The sequence below is a fragment of the Panthera pardus genome, unplaced genomic scaffold (genome assembly GCF_024362965.1).
Source record: "Panthera pardus isolate Hobbes unplaced genomic scaffold, ASM2436296v1 HiC_scaffold_11, whole genome shotgun sequence".
NCBI lineage: Eukaryota > Metazoa > Chordata > Mammalia > Carnivora > Felidae > Panthera > Panthera pardus.
In genome coordinates this window covers 12,944,528-12,963,190 of record NW_026526666.1, presented here as the reverse complement: position 1 = coordinate 12,963,190, position 18,663 = coordinate 12,944,528, and the positions used below count along the sequence as shown (strand labels likewise).

At 53.1% G+C, this 18,663-nt stretch overlaps 1 protein-coding gene across 2 annotated transcripts; it reads left to right on the top strand.

The window, feature by feature from the left end:
* The first annotated feature begins 154 nt into the window (after window positions 1-154).
* Window positions 155-18,126, top strand: LOC109272185 (chymosin-like). Of its 2 annotated transcripts, none has more exons than XM_053891353.1 (9): window positions 155-503; window positions 10,680-10,830; window positions 11,674-11,791; window positions 12,613-12,731; window positions 13,895-14,094; window positions 15,484-15,597; window positions 16,352-16,496; window positions 17,005-17,103; window positions 17,854-18,126. In XM_053891353.1, the coding sequence occupies exons 1-9, from the start codon at window positions 454-456 to the stop codon at window positions 17,989-17,991; spliced, it is 1,134 nt and encodes a 377-aa protein (XP_053747328.1). In that variant the 5' UTR covers window positions 155-453; the 3' UTR covers window positions 17,992-18,126. The 2 variants fall into 2 exon arrangements, with proteins under 2 accessions (XP_053747328.1, XP_019313599.2); XM_019458054.2 differs by lacking the exon at window positions 155-503 and adding an exon at window positions 7,701-7,769.
* Window positions 18,127-18,663: the final 537 nt, after the last annotated feature.

Here is an 18,663-nt window from a genome sequence, read left to right as displayed (position 1 = left end):
GGGTGGAGTAGAAGGCTCTCGGGTTTTGGAATCAAAGCGGTTCTGGATTAAAATCCTGGCAACACCGCTCTGACGCAGGAGCTGGGTGAGCGACTTAATCCCTTTAAGCTCCATTTCTCTTCTTTGTGAAATATGGGTAACACTACCGACTCTGAATACTTTTGGTGGTGTTAGAGGAGAACAGAATAATACTAAGAGCTGGCATTTCCTGAGTGCCTGCTGTCTACCAGGCACTTCGCGGGGCTTCAGTGGTCATCACAAAAACCCTACGAGGTGGGAGATGTTTACTGATGAGGACCGTGAGGTTGGTGATCACAAAACAAAGGCGAAGCAGGGGCGCCTGGTACACGGTGGGCCGAAAGGACTGAGGGCCACGTTCTCCAGTTCTGAAAACCCTGTGGCTCAGGCCTCGCATTCTTCCCGTTCTACAAGGATGCAGGGACTTGAAGAACCATGCCAGGAAGGGGCTGGTTTTCCAGATGCTCAAAGAGAGGATGTGACAGGTAAAGTTGTCCATCTCGCATGCAATGAGTTTTAATGTTTATTCATTTTGAAGGAGAGAGAGAGAGAGAGAGAGAGAGAGAGAGAGCAGAGCGCCAGCAGGGGCGGGGCAGAGAGAGAGGGAGACACAGAATCCGAAGGGGCTCCAGGCTCTGAGCTGTCAGCACAGAGTCCGATGCAGGGCTTGAACTCACAAACTGACAGATCATGACCTGAGCCGAAGTCAGTCACTTAACTGACTGAGCCACCCAGGCGCTCCTCATCCAGTGAGTTTTAAAGAGATGTATATATCACATTTCATGTTTGGTTCATAAGAGTGTATTTCTTTTTACTTATAAGTAAATTTTATTTTAATTTATTTTTTACAATGTTTATTTATTTATTTGGAGAGAGAGCTAGCATGCAAGTGGGGAAGGGGGAGAGAGAGAGAGAGAGGAAGAAAGACAGAGAGAGAGAGAGAGAGAGAGAGAGAGAGAGAGAGAGAGAATCCCAAGCAGGCTCCATGCTCGGCACGGAGCCTGGCACAGGGCTTGAGCTCATGACCTTGAGATCATGACCTGAGCCTATATCAAGAGTCAGATGCTTAACTGACTGAGCCACCCAGGTGCCCTGTGAATTTTATGTGTGAGCTGATCCCTCATCGCAGTTTGACCTGCATTTTCCTAACGATCCGTGATGTTGAACATGTTTTCATATGCTTGTTGGCCAATGTACATCTTCTTAAAATTTGTTAAATGTTCGTTTATTTTGAGAGAGGGAAAGGGAGCAGGGGAGGGGCATAGGGAGAGGGAGAGAGAGAATCCCAACCAGGCTCTGTATGTCAGCACAGAGTCCAACGTGGTGTGGAAACTCACAAACCATGAGATTATGACCTGAGCCAAAATCAAGAGTTGGATGTTCAACCAGCTGAGACACCCAGACGCCCCTAGTACATCTTCTTTGAGGAAATGTCTGTGTGAGTCCTTTGCCCTTTTTGTAATTGGGTTACTTGTTTTGTGTGTGTGTTGTTGCATTGTAGGAATTCTTTGTTATATATTCTGGTTATGAACCCCTTATCAGATATTTGATTTGCAAGTATTTTTCCCCATCCCAGAAGTTGCATTTACCACCCTGCTTGTAGTGTCCTTGGATGGGCAAAAGTGTTCAGTTTTGATGTAGTCTAATGTATCTATTTCCCTTCTTTTGTTGCCTATGCTTTTGGTGTCGTCTACAAGCAATCATTGCCAAATCCAAGGTCATGAAGTTTTTGAAGTTGAAATTTTGGACCAGGTCCTCCTTCCTAACTATTTAGAGATTCCTTAAAACTGTATTTATGAAGCAAAACATTCTCAAGATTCATGACGCTGTGATTCTGTTTCATTGTCCTGCAGTGGCCTCGTGTCCCCATGTCCATCTTCAATGTCCCGTTTGAGCACCACCTTGCCCGGTCATGATACGTAGGCCCCGTGTGGAAGGCAGGCAGAGTTGGAAGAGGCCTGATTTCTACCAGAGGATTTTTTTGGTTTTTTGAGGTTATTTATTTATTTTGAGAAGGAGAGAGAGAGAGAGAGAGAGAGACGATGCTCATGAGGGAGGGGCCCAGAAAGAGGGAAAGAGAGAATCCCAAACAGGCCCCTTGCTGCCAGCACGGGGCCCGACTTGGGGCTCGAACCCATGAGCTACCATGAGATCATGACCTGAGCCATACCAGAGAATCTTCCTATCCCATCCTTCCTCTTTCCTGTTCTACTTTCTTCCTTTTTTCACCTTCCCGGAAGGGGATTTAGGGCCAGCTGGCCCCCACTTGTCTGTAGCCTCAGCTGAATGGCTTCCCCTGGCACATGGCCCCGGGCTGCCCGAGTCGCGGGCTCTGTTGCTGTTCGGTTTCCATCCTCTTCCTCTGGACACACTGGACGGCATGTATCAAATCCATAAATACGGAATTTCTTTGAAGAAGAACTTGCGTTACCTCGATCTTTAAAATCCCTTTATTTGGAAATAATTTCAAACACCCAGAAACCGTGCAAGGAAGTCCTGCACACCTTTACCCAGACACCTCATACGTTGATACCTCTCCACCTTTGCTTTCTTCTCTTCTCCCTCTCGGCATGTTTTCTGGTCTCTTAGAAACCCTGTTAGAACTTGGGAGGCACACTACTCCTTTACTTCAGTGTGTCCAACAATCAAGGGCATTTTCTTATCATTGCTAAAATACGAATCAGTACGAATATCAAAGCTGTGAACTTGGTGAAACTGACATCACTACAATACTATCGCTTGAAATTTTGACCCCGTCCTCCTCCCTAACTGTCTAGTGATGCCTTAAATCTGTATGTGTAAAGCAAAACGTGATCTCAAGATGTGTGACACAGTGATCTAGAGACCGGATTTGGCCAAGTGCCCAGAGTCCTGCATCAGTGCTCTGGAGATTTGCCTCGACTCCTCCCTCCTTCTCCTCGTCCCCTTCCGGAGCTGGATGGGCTTCCCCAGGGCAGTTTGCTGTGACTAATAATGTGCTCTGCTGTCGGCAGGGCAGGACCCCCACCCTGCCCTTCTCCCAAGAGGACCTGGCAATTCCACGATGCGTTGGACAGATGTTTCCAGGCCTCAGGGTACTTACTGCACAACAAATAGAGGTGCATCTTTTGGAGGCTGGGAGCGGTTCTCCCCACAAAGTTCTGCTGACAGACTGGTGGACAGGCCAGTATATCACTCACAGAGGTCACCTGGGGCAAGAAGGGAGAAGCGTAGGGAGTTTTACAAATGTTCAGGGTAGGCTTCTGATGTATTTTCTTGTTTTTTAATGTCTATTTATTTATTTAGAGCTTGAGCAGGAGAGGGGCAGAGAGAGAGAGAGAGAGAGAGAGAGAGAGAGAGAGAGAGAGAAGCCCAAGCAGGCTCCAAGCTGTCTGCACAGAGCCCAAGCTGGGACTCAATCCCATGATCCCATGAGAGATCATGACCTGAGCTGAAATCAGGAGTCGGCTGCTTAACCGACTGAGCCACCCATGTGCCACCCCCACCTTTTTTTTTTTTTTCTGATGCATTTTCCAGGTCTCTGCCCTCTCAAGGTCTCTCCTGGGTGAGCCTTTGCTGTTCCTCTGTCCTGTGTGAAGGACCCCAGGACTTCTTCATCTTCAGCCTGAGGCTTGTCAAGTGTGGGCACAAAGTGGCTGTCTTTGCCGATGTTTGGAATTTTGGTGCTGTGAGAGCCATGTGGTCAGGCTGAGAGGATGTGTGGTCAAGAGCCAAACAGACCCAAGTTTGGATCCCAGATCCCTTGTTAATAGCTGAGTGACTTTGGAAGATCGGTCGAGCTTTCTAAGCTCCTGTTTATTCATCTGTGAAATGGGTGGATGTATTTTAAATTAAAAACTTTTTTTGATGTTTATTTATTTTTGAGAGAGAGACAGAGCATGAGCCAGGGAGGAGCAGAGAGAGGGAGACACAGAATCTGAAGCAGCTGAAGGCTCTGAGCTGTCAGCACAGAGCTCGACAGGGGCTCAAGCCCACGAATGGTGAGATCATGACCTGAGCCCAAGTCAGATGCCTCATTGACTGAGCCACCCAGGCGCCCCTGACTTACGCTTTTAAAAAATTCTCTCATTTTCTCCTTTCTCTTTTCCTCAGGAAAAGAAGCGACGTCACTACTTTTTTTTTTTTTTTTTTGCCTCGAGGAAGATGTAGGCAGGGTGGAGAGCCAAGGCAATGTGTAGGATTTCCAGGTCAGGATGTTGTTGCCTGAAGCCTAAGCCCGTAAGAGAACTCAGGGTTCCTCAGAGGTTGTAGAAGGTAGAGGCAAGGGAGACAGGTGGGTCGTCAGTGGCAGGGACCTGGGGCCTGCTTTCTAGTGGTGGCCCAGGGGGCGTGGCAAGACCAGAGAGGAGTCAATGTGTGGCCTCTCTCGGGGAGTATGACCCAGGTAGCTTCCAGAAGAGTGGTTTGGCCCAGGTGAGGCATGGAGGCAACAGTGTCCCAGGCAGGGGCAAGGAAAGATCACCAAGCGCACCCCAAAGCTTGGTCTGCTGGAGAGTCATGTGTGTTGAAGCATATCTGTGGGGCACTATGCAAAAAGACCAAGATTAACTTGCCCCCGGCCTGGAGGGTCAATGCCAAAATTCAGTTGATTTCTAGAGCAGGAGATGAACAGATGCTTTGTACAGACCTGAGGTTCAGACCAGCAACATGAGCTTGTAAATCCCACATATCACCAAGGCTGGGGAATGACGTGGAACATTCAAGGTCACGCAATTGCAGTCATTTATGACTCGTATATATAGAGGTCCTAACACATGGTAGCACTGGACTGTCCTTTGATCCTCACATGAGCATCTCAGTGTCAGAAGAGGAAACTGAGGCATCAAGAAATGAAGGAACTTGCTCAAGGCCACAGGACCATGTGACAGACCCAGGACTGAAGCCCAGGATGGTCACACATGCACTTTCCAGAAGCCATGCTCCCTTGTCAACTGGCACCTTGCAGTGGGAGATGTGTGTCCCTTTGGATTTCCTCCTATACCGCTTATCACAGAAGGGTCGCACATGGGATCCGATCCGTCCCCACCCGACTGTGGGATCCCCAGGCGTGGAGATGACACCAGCTCCATATCTCAGTGGCCATGGTTCACACATAGAACTTCTCAAGTTATGAGTTGGACTGGCTTTGTTGCTGCTTATGTCTGAGTGGAGATCACAGGGTGGGCACCCAGGACAGGTTGTCCCAAGTCCCTGATTTTGTTTAGCCACTTTTGTTGGTTAGTCGCCAGGCACAAAGAATGTAGACCAAGGTGGAGGGCGCCTGGGTGGCTCAGTCAGTGAAGCAACCGACTCTTAATTTTGGCTCATGTCATGATCTCATGGTTTGTGAGTTCAAGCCCCGTGTCAGGTCTGTACGGACACACAGTGTGGAGCCTACTTGGGATTCTCTCTCTCTCTTCCTCCCCTATGTGTGCTCTCTCTCTCTCAAAGTTAATAAGGAACTTAGAAAAAAATCTAGATGAAGGGGAGTTGTCCCCACCTGGTGCTGGGTAGCCAGTGATGAAATCTTATCATGGTTTTTCTAAAAGCTTTTTGCAATTCTTGGCCTGCACCCATGGATAAGCAGTTCTAACGCTCTGTGCCATCTGGGGCAACGTTCCTGATAGAGTGCACTTGAATGCTGTTAGAATGATCTCAATCTCGTGAGTAAACACGAAACAACCGGTGCTAAGGGATCTTTAGTTTTTGGCTTTGAGGGTCACCTTCCGATGGGAGGGATGGCTGAGCCTGACTTCCCAGGCTCATTGTCCAGGACTGTTTGCCTCTGGGTTGGGCTGGGCTCCTGGTGACGTGGAGCAGAGTTGCTACAACGCTCCCACTTGGTGGTGTTGACCCTGGAGGGTCCCAGCCCCGGAGGATGCGCACGGGCATGGCCGTCCCAAGGGGTATCCGGTGGTCAGCAGGAGTAAGCTAGGAACAGAGCCGGTCCAGACAGGATATTGCAAATTCATGAAATTGCCATAGCTTGCCGGGCCCTGTGGGGCAGTGTGTAGGGTGTCAGACCAGGGATCTGTGGCAGTTCAAGCAAGTCCCTCAACCTCTCTGAGTCTCTGTCTCCTCATCTGTAGCTCATAATAAAGATGTGACCTGTGGTGCCTCCAGAAGGGTAGGAAGACCATTCATTAACTCATTTGCTTGACCAAACGTTTAGTGAGCCTCTTCTGTGCCTCATGCTCCGTGCTGGGGTGAGGGAGGAAAGACCACTCGGAGGCAGGGCCACTGGGGCAGGACATACGGCCCCGGCCTGGCAGGGCAAATGTCTTCAGGGAAGAAACAGGAAACACGCGGTACCATTGAGTGGTGTTTTTTTCTTTCTGTTTCCCTGGCTTTTGGAATGGCAGGGTGGGAGGGTGCCATGAAGATGTGCTCCTGGCCATGTCCTGGGGCACCGGGGGCAGCAGTGTCCTGGCCTTCTGAGCAGGACGTAGATGGCTGGGTGTGGCATCTCACAGGAGGGATCACATCTGGCTGTCTTCCTAAGTCCTTCCATAAAGCACTCAGGTCCCCCGTCGATGGGCCTCCTGAGGCCCTCATGTCAAATGCAGGAAACTTCCAGGCCTGTCTCTCTCAGCGTGCCCCTGTGTCCAGGGCCCACGACATGCCTGCCTCTTTGGATACCCAGCCTGCCCTCTCTAGTCCACCCCCACCAGTCCTGCCTTGCTACCCTGATGTCTGTCCTGAAGGCTGTCGGTGGCCGGCCCCATGCTCTCCTGCCAACCCGTGGCCCCAAAGCCCCTGCCTTATTCTGACTTGATCCTGACTTTCCAGTTTATAGCCTCCCCTCGTCCCAAGGTGTGGTCTTCTCTACCGCTTCTGTGGCTGAGTCTTTTTTTCCTTTTGGCCCTCATTCTCTCTCAGGGGCCCTCTACTCATCACAAAGCCCCACATGTGTGTTTCGGAGAAGCTCTTCCTAGACCTTTGTGTGGACGAGGGTGCCGGCTCTCGGCCTAACCTGTTGCCTAAACCTGACCATCATGCCACATTTTCCGCCCTCTGTGTGTGCGCGGCACATGCCTGCCTCCCCTGTTCACCCTCGCCAGCCCTCCATTGCTCAGGGGATCCGGCACCTATCCCGCCCTTCCCAACACCCTTCCAGCATGGAACCGGGGGCCACGGCCCTGACGGTGTAGGAGTGTTGGTCCTGCCATCTCTCTTAGACCGGGGTGGCCAACTGAAGGAGCATCCCTGCCTGGGCAGTGCACTGAATGCTCCCTGGAACACGGGGCTGGGAGGCCTGAGCCGGAGGATCCCGGGCAGAGCAGGCTGCTGGCTGTCTGTGAAGTCAGGCCCAGGCAGGAGAGGCAGCTTGGACAGGGGGAGGGGGGTTGCTGAAAAGAGACCTCTTTACAGCCCTCAAGGTGGAAGGCGACACAGGTTTCCGGGGGTGGCCCTGCCTGGGTTCGCTTGAGAAGTCCCTTGTGGAAGGGGAAATCAGGTCAGGGAGGCCTCTGGGACATTCCCCAGCATGTGTACACTTCCACTTTGAAGTCCCTGCGGTGGTGGAATTCGTGGCCCTTATCGGAGTGGGTGTTAGGTACTCTGGGTCCTGTCTTAATGTGTTTGGGGAACAGCCCGAAGTCAGGGGGTTATCTTCGCAGCCTGGGCCTCCAGCCGGAGGGGACGGGGCTCACTCTATAAAGGCTGTGGGAACGGGCACCGGCTCGAGCAGTGGCCAGCCCACCGTCCAGGATGAAGTGTCTCGTGGTGCTACTTGCAGTCCTGGCTCTCTCCCAGGGCAGTGGGATCACCAGGTGTGTGTCAGGCCCCAGGGGGACGTGGGGGGAAGGGTGTCAGGTGTATCTGCTCCGGTGGGTCTCTCCTGGGCTTCCCCTCCTTGCCCTGGGGAATCTTCTGAGGAAATGCTGCAGGTTCCCAGGAGAAGCGCTCCACTGGTCTTGCCTTTGCATCTGGGATCCTTTCCTCTGAGTGAGCCCCGCCACTGCAGGGTGCGGTGGCCAAGGACCAGGGCCCAGAGGGGACAGCCTGTGGGATTAAGGGGATGGTTTCTGGAGTCAAATTGCCTGTGAGTTGATCCCCAGCTCCATCAGTAACCTGACTCTCTGCGCCCTGTTTCCTCTCCTGCTATAAAACGAGGGTAACAGAAAGCATCTATCTCACAGGGTTGGCATGCAGACTATATGAGCTGGTGTTTGTAAAATGCTTTGAACGGTGTCTGGCGCGTGATGAGAGCTATGTATGCATTTCTTTTTTTTTTTAATTTTTTTTTTAACGTTTATTTATTTTTGAGACAGAGAGAGACAGAGCATGAACGGCGGGGGGGGGGGGGGGGCAGAGAGAGGGAGACACAGAATCAGAAACAGTCTCCAGGCTCTGAGCTGTCAGCACAGAGCCCGACGCGGGGCTCGAACCCACGAATTGTGAGATCGTGACCTGAGCTGAAGTCGGATGCTTAGCTGACTGAGCCACCCAGGTGCCCCTATGTATGCATTTCTTAAACGAAATAAAGTTCTCTCTGTGGTGGAAGTTCCCAAATTCTCCTCCAAAAATTATAACAGATATTTCTTTTTTTTGAGACTTTTTTTTGAAACGATTTTTAATTTTTTTTATTTAAAAAATTTTTTTTAACGTTTATTTATTTTTGAGACAGAGAGAGACAGAGTATGAACGGGGGAGGGGCAGAGAGAGAGGGAGACGCAGAATCGGAAGCAGGCTCCAGGCTCCGAGCCATCAGCCCAGAGCCCGACGCGAGGCTCGAACTCATGGACCGCGAGTTCATGACCTGAGCCGAAGTCGGACGCTTAACCGACTGAGCCACCCAGGCGCCCCTGAAACGATTTTTTAAAAGTAATCTCGACACCCAATGGGGGGCTCAAACTCACGACCCTGAGACCAAGAGTCACACACTCTCCTGACTGAGCCTGCCAGGTGCCCCATGATTGATATTTCTTGAGCTGCTTGCTACCAGGTGCCAGAAACTTGGTTGGATATTTACCTCTGCTACCGCGAATCCTCCTGGATTAGGTAGATAGTATTATTTGCATTTTACAGATGAGGAAGCTGTTGTTCAGGGAGGACCCCTGAGCTACTCAAGACTGTGAGGGTCAAAGGGAGGAGCTAGGACTTGGTCCCAAGCAGACTGGCACTCTTACCACAAAATCATGCTATCTCTGGTTTGAGCCTTATCCCAGGTTTGAGCCCTGTTGAGCCCCGGGACTGGGGGAACCTGAATCCATCCCTGGGAAGCTGGATCCCTAAAAAGGGGTCAGGGTGGCTTTGACCAGTCGGAGCTCCTCATGGTCCTTGAAAGTGAGGCTCTTTTGAGTGCCAGGCATTGGGTGGGGGGGCTCTCAGTGCGGGAACTAGGGGCAGCGCTGGGGGAGTGGGGGTTTCCACGGTGAGCTTCCTGGTCTCTGTGTGGGGCAGTGGGCTGCAGGTGTCCCTCAGAGGGAGGCTCTCTGGGACCTCGTGCTGGACACAAGTGCTCAGTGGAGACATCGGGACACAGGAAAGGGCAGCTGTGGGCTTGGTCTTGGGAGCTCAGACTAACTTCCTTCCTTTTGGGCTTACGTCCTTTTCTATCATCAGAGACAAAGGCTGAGAAACAATCTCGAGGACCTTTTATTTCCGTTGGGTGGAATTCACACATGAGGGCTGGGGAAGAGAGGCACCAGAGGAGAGACCATAATTCACACACAGGCCTGTTCCATATGGGATCCGTTTGGGATGTGAACAACATGAGAGAACCCATTTTTTGTTTTATTTGACTGCTGCCATTTTATTACTCTCAAAGCACTTTCATGGCCGTGGTCGCCACTCGTCCTTCAGAGGACGAGGCTCACAGAGGAGGACCGCATGGCCCTTAGAACTGAGGGACCCCGGGATCATCTGGCTCCATTCCTTCAAGCTACTGGAGGGGGGACCTGGGAGCCAGAGAGTGAAGCTACGGTTGGCCAAAGGCAGGGCTGGAGAGTGGCTGGAGAGAGGAAGGAGTTCACCCCTTATGCTGAGACCGAGCTGAAACTCAGAGGGTTTTGGGGAGCGACCCAAAGTGCCACAGCCTGTAAAGCTGGGTCTAGAACCCTCCTTCATGTTTCCCCTCCAGACTCTCTTCTGTTGGTTTGCTTCCAACATCCAACCCCTAAACTCCAGAAGCTCCCTTGAGGTCCACGCTCTGTACTGAGACCCTTCAAAGACTTTCCACACACTTCAGGCCACCCAGAGAGCCAGTCATAGGGGTCACAAGGGCAGAGCACTCTCACGGAATTTAGCAGGGTGTGGGGGACATCATTTCCTCTCTAGACAGCATGTCCCGGTGGGGGGCAGAGACTGTACCCCTGTGCCCCATACAATGTCTGACACATGGTAGGTAGATAGTAAGAATTTGGAGACTGGATGATATTGGGTCTCTCACACCTTGGAGTTACAGTATTCACTAGCAAGTTATGAAATACATTCACTGAGTCTCTGGCAGCATTAAAAAAGAGAAAGGAACAGGGAATATCAGAGTGCGTTGTATTTAGTAAGGGTAGGCGCTGATTTGTGAACTGATGTAGAATACAATTTTTACTTTGAGTTATGATATAAAAAAAGAAAGTGGGGGAGTAGCTTACGGAACCCAGAGCCTCTGGGCACCTTCTGGGAGGCCAGGCAGCCCTGGGGAGATGCCCCCCGGCATCATGAATTCTCCCCCGTCTCCTCAGGGTCCCTCTGCACAAGGGCAAATCACTGAGGAAGGCCTTGAAAGAGCACGGGCTGCTGGAGGACTTTCTGAAGGAACACCCATATGGCATCAGAAACAAGTACTCCAACTTAGACAAGGTGCCCAACGAGCCCTTGGCCAACTTCTTGGACGTAAGTGGCTCTGCCCACCTTCCGGTAATGCTTCTCACAGAGTGTGATGGACGCCCCCTCCCGGACCCGGCCTGTTTCCCACTTCGAGGAATCATGGAGCCCTGTGGGCTATGGAGGCCATCTCCCTGCCCCTCAGTCAGCTCTGCGGTGGGCCAGCGGACCCGGCAAAGGCAGGGCTCTGAATGTCACCCCCGGAAGGGTCTGAGCTCAGGCAACCTGCAGAAAACATCCCTTGGGGGCACATAATCTGCTCCCAGGTGCACCCCCATGCCTTAGGAAACCCATGACTTCATCCGGGCTGGGCAGGGATGGGGTACTGGTACCCATGTGCCACCGCCTAGGACGTGACAGGTACGCCCCTTGTGCCCTCTTCCTTTCTGGAGCCTGTCTCTTCCTCATCTGTCATCTGTCACTGCAGTAAACAGCCTTTTGTCTCCAGTGCTCTCATTTCCTTATCTAGGTCACGCTGGCACCCCCCCTCCCCACCCTCCTCACCGGCCCTAGTTCTGACTCATGGGGAGGCTGGCAAGGCGGCATGGCAGGGGCAGCTTGGGTTGGGACGTGGGGGTCCGTACCTCGCTGGTGCCCCATCTTTATGTCCCTGCCCCTGGCAGGAGGGCCCAGTCTTCCTGCCAAGAAGGGCCCACATTTTGATCTAATGTCTGGGGCTTGTGGGAGGGGCCAGGAGATCACGGCTCAGGTGGGAGCCAGCATGGTGGCTGGAGGTGAAGAATCCTCCCCAGGGACCCTCATTCCCCCTTCCCCCCTTTTCTCGATGCCAAACATCGACGCTCACCCCTATGCTGTGCTCCCCACCCCTGACCCCGTGCTGTCTGTCCCCAGTGTCAGTACTTTGGGAAGATCTACATTGGGACCCCGCCCCAGGAATTCACCGTGGTGTTTGACACCGGCTCCTCGGACCTCTGGGTGCCCTCTGTCGACTGCAAGAGTTATGCCTGCAGTAAGTGACCTCCCTTTCTGGCCCGCCTCTCCGGGCTCAGACCCCAGGGCCCCTCTGCCAGCCACGGTCAAGGTGCTGGGCAGGGGGAACGTGGGTGCAGGAGAGCTTGCTCTGATGTTCCCAGCCTCCCGGTTGTGCCCCATCTCCTGGCTCAGCCCTTCCCACCGGGCCATGGATTGGGAAGGTGTGCAAATCACGGGTCTAATGTGTAAAGCACCAGCTGGAAATTAGAGAAGCTTAGGCTATTTATTTACTTATTTATTTAGTCTCCATCAGGAGCCAAGGCAAGCTGCTGACCCTTCTGGGTCCTCGGTTTTCCTTTCTATAAAATGGGGCTATTATATGCCGGTGGGTGCCTGGAGAATGAAGTGAGAGGGTCTTACTGTTGATGATGAGTAAACATCTAATACATGCTATTAATTTATTCCTTCAACAATCCTGGGAGATTGGTGCCCTCTCTACCTCCATTTACCAGAGGAGGAAACCAAATTTCAGAGAAGAAAAGAGTCTTGCCTAAGATGCCAAAGCTGGAAAAAGTAAAATGTCCATGGAAACCGCAGGGATGGCTTTTTGCTTTCCTGTTTTGTTTGGAAGCTACACGGGTAGCACCGGGGGTCAGAGAGGTGGGTCGAGAACCAAAGAACAATTTTCTTTACTAAACTGAGTGGGATCCAGAGAGAATGGGTGCTTATTTTCAGCAGAGAGAATGGTTAGTATTTAGACCATATTCTTACAGGGCCTGGTGAGGGTCTCAGCCCTGGCTGACACCGTCCACTGGTGAGAAGATTCTATGGGCCTCACTAACTCTGGGTCTGTTTCAGAAAACCATCATCGCTTTGACCCATCCAAGTCCTCCACCTTCCAGAACCTGAACGAGCCCCTGTCCATCCAGTACGGCACCGGCAGCATGCAGGGCTTTCTGGGTCTCGATACCGTCACTGTGAGTGGGGCTTTGGGTCAGCAGGCACTCACCTTTCCTCCCCAACCAGCCGCTTCACCACCTAGACGCCCAGGCTCTGGTGAGCTGTCCCTCCAGCTGCGGCTGAGAGGCCCTTTGGATCCTGTCCTCCCCCCCACCAACCGTGGCCTGGTGGGGATTTAAAATCTGAGAGGGATTTTAGCCAGCAGCTGCTGTGGCTCGACCTTCCCTCCTCCCTCCTCTCCTTCCCGTGACAACCCCCAGAGTCCTCTTGAGAGGCTTCTCCATGCCTACTTTCCATCTTCCCAATCTTCTCCATCTATGCTTGCCATAATTGGTCCAGGATCCCCAGCCTGTGCCAGCACTGAGCTCTCTTCAGTGTCGCCCGTGTGATTTCACTGGAAATGTCGTTCTTAGGAAGGTGCTATTATCCCCTTGTTCAGAGGAGGAAGCGGAAGCTCAGAGGAGTCAGTAACTTGCCCGAAGTCACACAGCTGGGAGCTGAGTGTCAGAACCCCGCCTCCCAATCTTTGAGTGGTGCCCTTGGCTTGGCCTCCCTCAGTAGCCCTGGAGGACGAATCCCCTGCCCAGGTGTCATGGAACAGCATACTCTTTCGCGTAGGAGAGCACCTGTGCCCTCTGGACAAGGGTTCCCCTGTCTGTTGCCACTTTTTGGCTTGTAAAGTACTCGACACAGGGGTGGGCACACAGTAAGGGCACAATACACATTAACTTCCTTGTCTCTTTCCTCACCCACTATCCAAGATTAAGCAGCATCCCTCCATGATTTTCACCTCAATCTTCCTTGAGTCCTTTCTGGGTCTGGCTGAAGGCTCTTTTGCTTTGAGCCAAAAGGGAGACACGGCTCTTCTCCATTGACGGTCCTGTCCTCAGCCTCTCCCGTAGGCAGGACAGGTGCCCACGCAGCTCAGGCCTCCCCAAGAGTCAGCAGCACCAGGGAGCAGTGGCCCGGAGCCTCTTCCTCAGTCCCTGGCTTATTGGACCAATTCCCTCAAAACCACAGCGCAGAGCTGGGAAAGGAGGGCTTTTCTTTGCTCGAGTAACTACATTACCTGGAGGAGGGAGGGCGAGCCCCAAGGCTGATCCTGATACCCACTTGCCCTGGGATCTTCCTGCCTCTGGCTGAGGGGCCCTTGGTGGAGGTCACTCTGCCTCTCTTACAGGTCTCCTCCATCGTGGACCCCCAGCAGACTGTGGGCCTGAGCACCCAGGAACCTGGCAACGTCTTTACCTACTCTGAGTTCGATGGGATCCTGGGGCTGGCCTACCCCTCTCTAGCGTCCGAGTACTCAGTGCCTGTGTTTGACAATATGATGCAGAAGCACCTGGTGGCCAAAGACCTGTTCTCTGTTTACCTGGACAGGTAGGAGCTGTCCCCAGGCAGGGTCAGACGTCCACAGCCCAGCAAGGTCTCTTGGCTGAGGAATGTCCACCCCTCTGGGACACGGCAACTCAAGGGTGGTGTCCAGAATCCAAGAAAACCTCTCCTTGTTTCCAGGCAGACCCAACTTCTTGTCCCAAAGTCCCCCACATAGCCATTGATACAGACAGAGTCCATTGGACCAACATGTGACTTTGATTTCTGGCATTTAAAAAACGAAGCCTGACCCCATCTCTGCCCGAGGGCAGTTTTTCTTTTTAACATTTATTTATTTTTGAGACAGAGAGAGACAGAGCATGAGTTGGGGAGGGGAAGAGAGGGACACACAGAATCTGAAGCAGGCTCCAGGCTCTGAGCTGTCAGCACAGAGCCTGACACAGGGCTCGAGCTCACAAAGTGTGAGATCATGACCTGAGTCAAAGTTGGACGTTTAACTGACTGAGCCACCCAGGCACCCCTGCATGGGGGCATTTAACATCTTTTTTCCAAAGTAGCCAGGCCTCCATAATCATTGTGGGTGTCACTGAGATTCATAGACTTCTATTTATTTTTATTTTATTAAAAAAATTTTTTAATGTTTATTTTTGACAGAGAGACAGATAGAGCACAAGTGGAAGAGGGGCAGAGAGAGAGGGAGACACAGGATCCAAAGCAGGCTGCGGGCTCTAAGCTGTCAGCACAGAGCCTGACGCCGGGCTTGAACCCATGAACGATGAGATCATGACCTGAGTTGAAGTTGGATGCTCAACCAACTGAGCCACCCAGGCACCCCCACAGACTTTTAGAGTAGGCTCCAAAGGAGTCCAGTCTTCTCCTTTCACTATGAAGGAAACCGAGGCCTGAGAGGGACGATCACCCCAGGAACTGGTGGCTAAGTCATACCTGTGTCTCTGTTTCTGTCAAAAATAAATAAACATTAAAAAAACAAGTAGCAGAGGGGGAATTCAGTGACACTGCATTGTGCCCATGTTTCCTGGCTGAGAGAAGAGCCCCGGAGTATGTGGGACCTTGTTGAAGACTCTCTCTCCTACTTGTAGCCAAAGGCCTGGGGGCAGGGGGTGGGCACAGGGGGACCCCTGAGGGTGACCTGAGCAGAGCCCAGTGGTCATGTGACCTGTGTGGTGGTCATTTCCTGACCTCCCCTCGGGAGGCAGGTGCTGCCTCAGCCGGGGGGCTACAGAACTCAGAGAGATGATGCTGCAGCTGTTATCAGGGAAAAGCCCCGAAGAGCAGGGAGGCTGGGAGAACGCGTCTGAAGCCTTCGGGGTGGAGGTGGGAGTCGAGGGCAGGGCGGACAGGAGGGCCAGGTCTCAGTGGCATCTGCCCCTGGGTGGGGATGCGGCGGCCCGTCACCAGTTTCCTTGGTTTCAGGAATGGCCCGGGGAGCATGCTCACGCTGGGAGCCATCGACCCCTCCTACTACACAGGCCCCCTGCACTGGGTGCCCGTGACCGTGCAGGAGTACTGGCAGTTCACCGTGGACAGGTGAGTGAGCGGCAGCCCTGGGCCCCAGCCACGGGGTGGCTCCAGGTGTGGGGACGGGAGGGCCTGGGGATCAGCCCGGGAGGCTCTGAGAAGGCCCGCACACCGTAGCTTGTAAGACCATCACAACAGGTTCTGAATTAGACGCTTCCAAGGCCAATGACCTTTGCCGATGAGCATGCTGGACATTCACCGATGCTTCATTCTTAAGAGTGCTGCACTAACTGAGCACTTACTACCTGCTAGGCATTGGGATGAGTGATAATAAGACTGTCTCGTTTATTCCTGGCAAAAACCCTATGAGGTGGTGCCATTAGTAATCCTCATTTTATAATTTACTGACCTCAAGTCTGAACCTCGTGACCATCCCTTGAGGAAGTCAAGGAAGGAGGGGTTGTGACCCCATTCTGTGGATGAGAAGCCCGAGTTCAGGAAGGCTGGGTGACTTGTACAAGATTTGCAGCAGGTGGATGGTGGGGAGAAAATTTGAAACCAGATCTTTAGGCGACTTGTGCAGGACTCATTCCGCCCCGACTCCAAAGTCTTGCCATGTGATTTTACAATTTTTTGACGTTTCTGTCCCACAGAAGGTGGGGCAGCCTTGATGTAGCTAATGACTTGGGAGAAAATGGTTTCAGGTCTTTTCTATGAGCTCTGGAAGTGGTGCTTGGGCTTGTTCCCCGCCCGAGGATCCTGGCAGGGGAGGGAGGGTTGGATGCTGGACGTGCTGCGAGGCTGTCCTGTTTCCGCTCTGCAGGGTTACGGTCAATGGCGTGGTGGTGGCCTGTGATGGTGGCTGCCAGGCCATCCTGGACACAGGCACCTCCATGCTGGTCGGGCCTAGCAGCGACATCCTCAACATCCAGACGGCCATTGGAGCCACCCAGGATGAGTTTGGCCAGGTGAGGCCAGACCCATTTCCCCCCGGGGGGCTGGGATTTCTCCGAACACCTTCACAATGGCCTTCCAGCTCCGCCCACCACAGCTGTTGAGGCTCTCACGTCTCATGCAGCTGCAGCGGCCAAGGTCTGGCCTCCGGGTCTCCAGGAGGGCCGTGCATCCCCGAGCTCTGCTGCACCTCCTTGTTCCTTCACCACCCCACGGGTCTCCCTGCTTCCTCCTTGACAGCTAAGAGCTCCCAGTGTCCTGGCTGAGACTGGAGGGGAAACACTGAGGCCAGTCCCTCTGTCTCAAGCTGGGGTCTGTCCCTGCACTGACTGACAGCAGGTCCTCGTCATTGTGACTCTTGAGGCCTGAGAGAGAATCTCCCTAGAGTCCTCTGGGTGGGCAAGCCTCTCCCCACCGCTTGGCTCCAGTGCAGAAGAAGGGGCTGTGCCTCGGCCCTCCTCTGCCTCTTCCAGCCAGATCACATCCCTTGCCCATCTAAGAGGACTTCCTTCTGGTCTTTAGTTTGACATCAACTGCGGGCAACTGAGCAGCATGCCTATGGTGGTCTTTGAGATCAACGGCAGGAAGTACCCACTGCCCCCCTCTGCCTACACCAGCCAGGTATGAGTCTCAGGAGAGGAAGCCTGGGTTCACCTGGCACCCCTTCTCTCTCCTGGCAAGTCAGTGAACTTCTTTGGTGGCGTGGCCCAGATGGAGAGTGTGGGAGGTACATGTAGATCAACTGGCCTTTCTGAGTGGGGCCCTGTTGTCCTTGGGCCTCACGTGTGGCTGTTATGGCCTCATCCTGGGAGACATGGGGTGGACAGAGCCCAGCAGCTTGAGGGAGGGTGGGGTAGGCAGGACCACAGCTCTCCGTGGGAACCTCCATCCACTGTTCTAGCTTCTAAGCCCAGGGCTCTGGAGCTTTGTCCAGGATTTTTGTGGATAGCCTGGGTTTTGTGGGGACCCAGCCCTTATCCCCCCCTGACCCACTGGCCTCAGCTTTGGCCTGGCCTTGAGTATATACAACTAGTAAGGCCTTGGGGCCCCCCCGGCCTGGTCTGGCTGGTCCTCAGGGCAGTAGGTGCTAAGAGGAGGGCTGGAGGCTGGAGAGGACAAGTGAGGAGGAGCGGGGTCAGGGGACCATCCCAAGTGATCTTGCATTACATCACTTGATTTTCTGAGTATCGGGTTTTTCACCTTGTTGAGCGAGATGAGTCTGATACTTGTCTGCTTGCCTCGGAGGGTGATTTCAAGGATGACAGGAAATAATAACTGAGAGAGTAATTGTGGGGTGTGGTGGGGGAGGCTTGCCATCGGATGTGGTGACTGTGGTTCGGACCAGCTTCATCTCAGCCTTGCCTTTCCCAGGATCTGGGCTTCTGCGCCAGCGGTTTCCAGGGTGAGGGCGACGACCCGCTGTGGATCCTGGGAGATGTCTTCATCCGGGAGTATTACAGTGTCTTTGACAGGATCAACAACCGCGTGGGGCTGGCCAAGGCCATCTGATTGCACCGCCGACCGTGGAACACGCATGCACTCCCTAAGCGCACATGCATGTGCACACACACACACGCACACACGCACACATACGGACCAGGTTTTCTGGCAGATGGTTTTCAATAAACACCATATCGCTGCAAAGTGTGGCTTCTGTGGGGCCAAAGCCCTGCGCCGTTGTGGGGGTGGGGAGTGACTGTCATGTGGTACGTCTGGCAGCATTGGGGTTTCGTGACTGGGGGGAGGGTTCAGGACCCTGTTGGTGGGTGGAGACTTTCACAAGGGAATTGGCCACTTCAAGCTTAGGCCAGGTAAAACCAAGGCACGTCTTGCCTCTCTGTTCTCTCACTCTAGATCTTTCTGGGGAAAGGGTACAGTAGGGGAGACCTTTGCAGGACGAAGCTGGTCCCTGAGGAGCAAGGGCTTGGGGTGTGGGGCTAGGGAGAGAAAAGCTCTAAGTCTATTAAGAAAAGGGCCTTGGGGTGTTTTGAAGAAGACAGTGGGGTAGACAGAAGGCACGTGGGAAGATCTGAAGGTCCTGAGGTTGCCATTAACCTTGGGGAAGAACCACAGCTGAGAGTCCCATCCTCAGTCTTAGAGGCTCTGAACCTGACCCACCAGCACGTGGAGAGTGGCTCCATCCCTGGGACAGACCCACGTTCAAGGGCTCTCAGAGGCTGC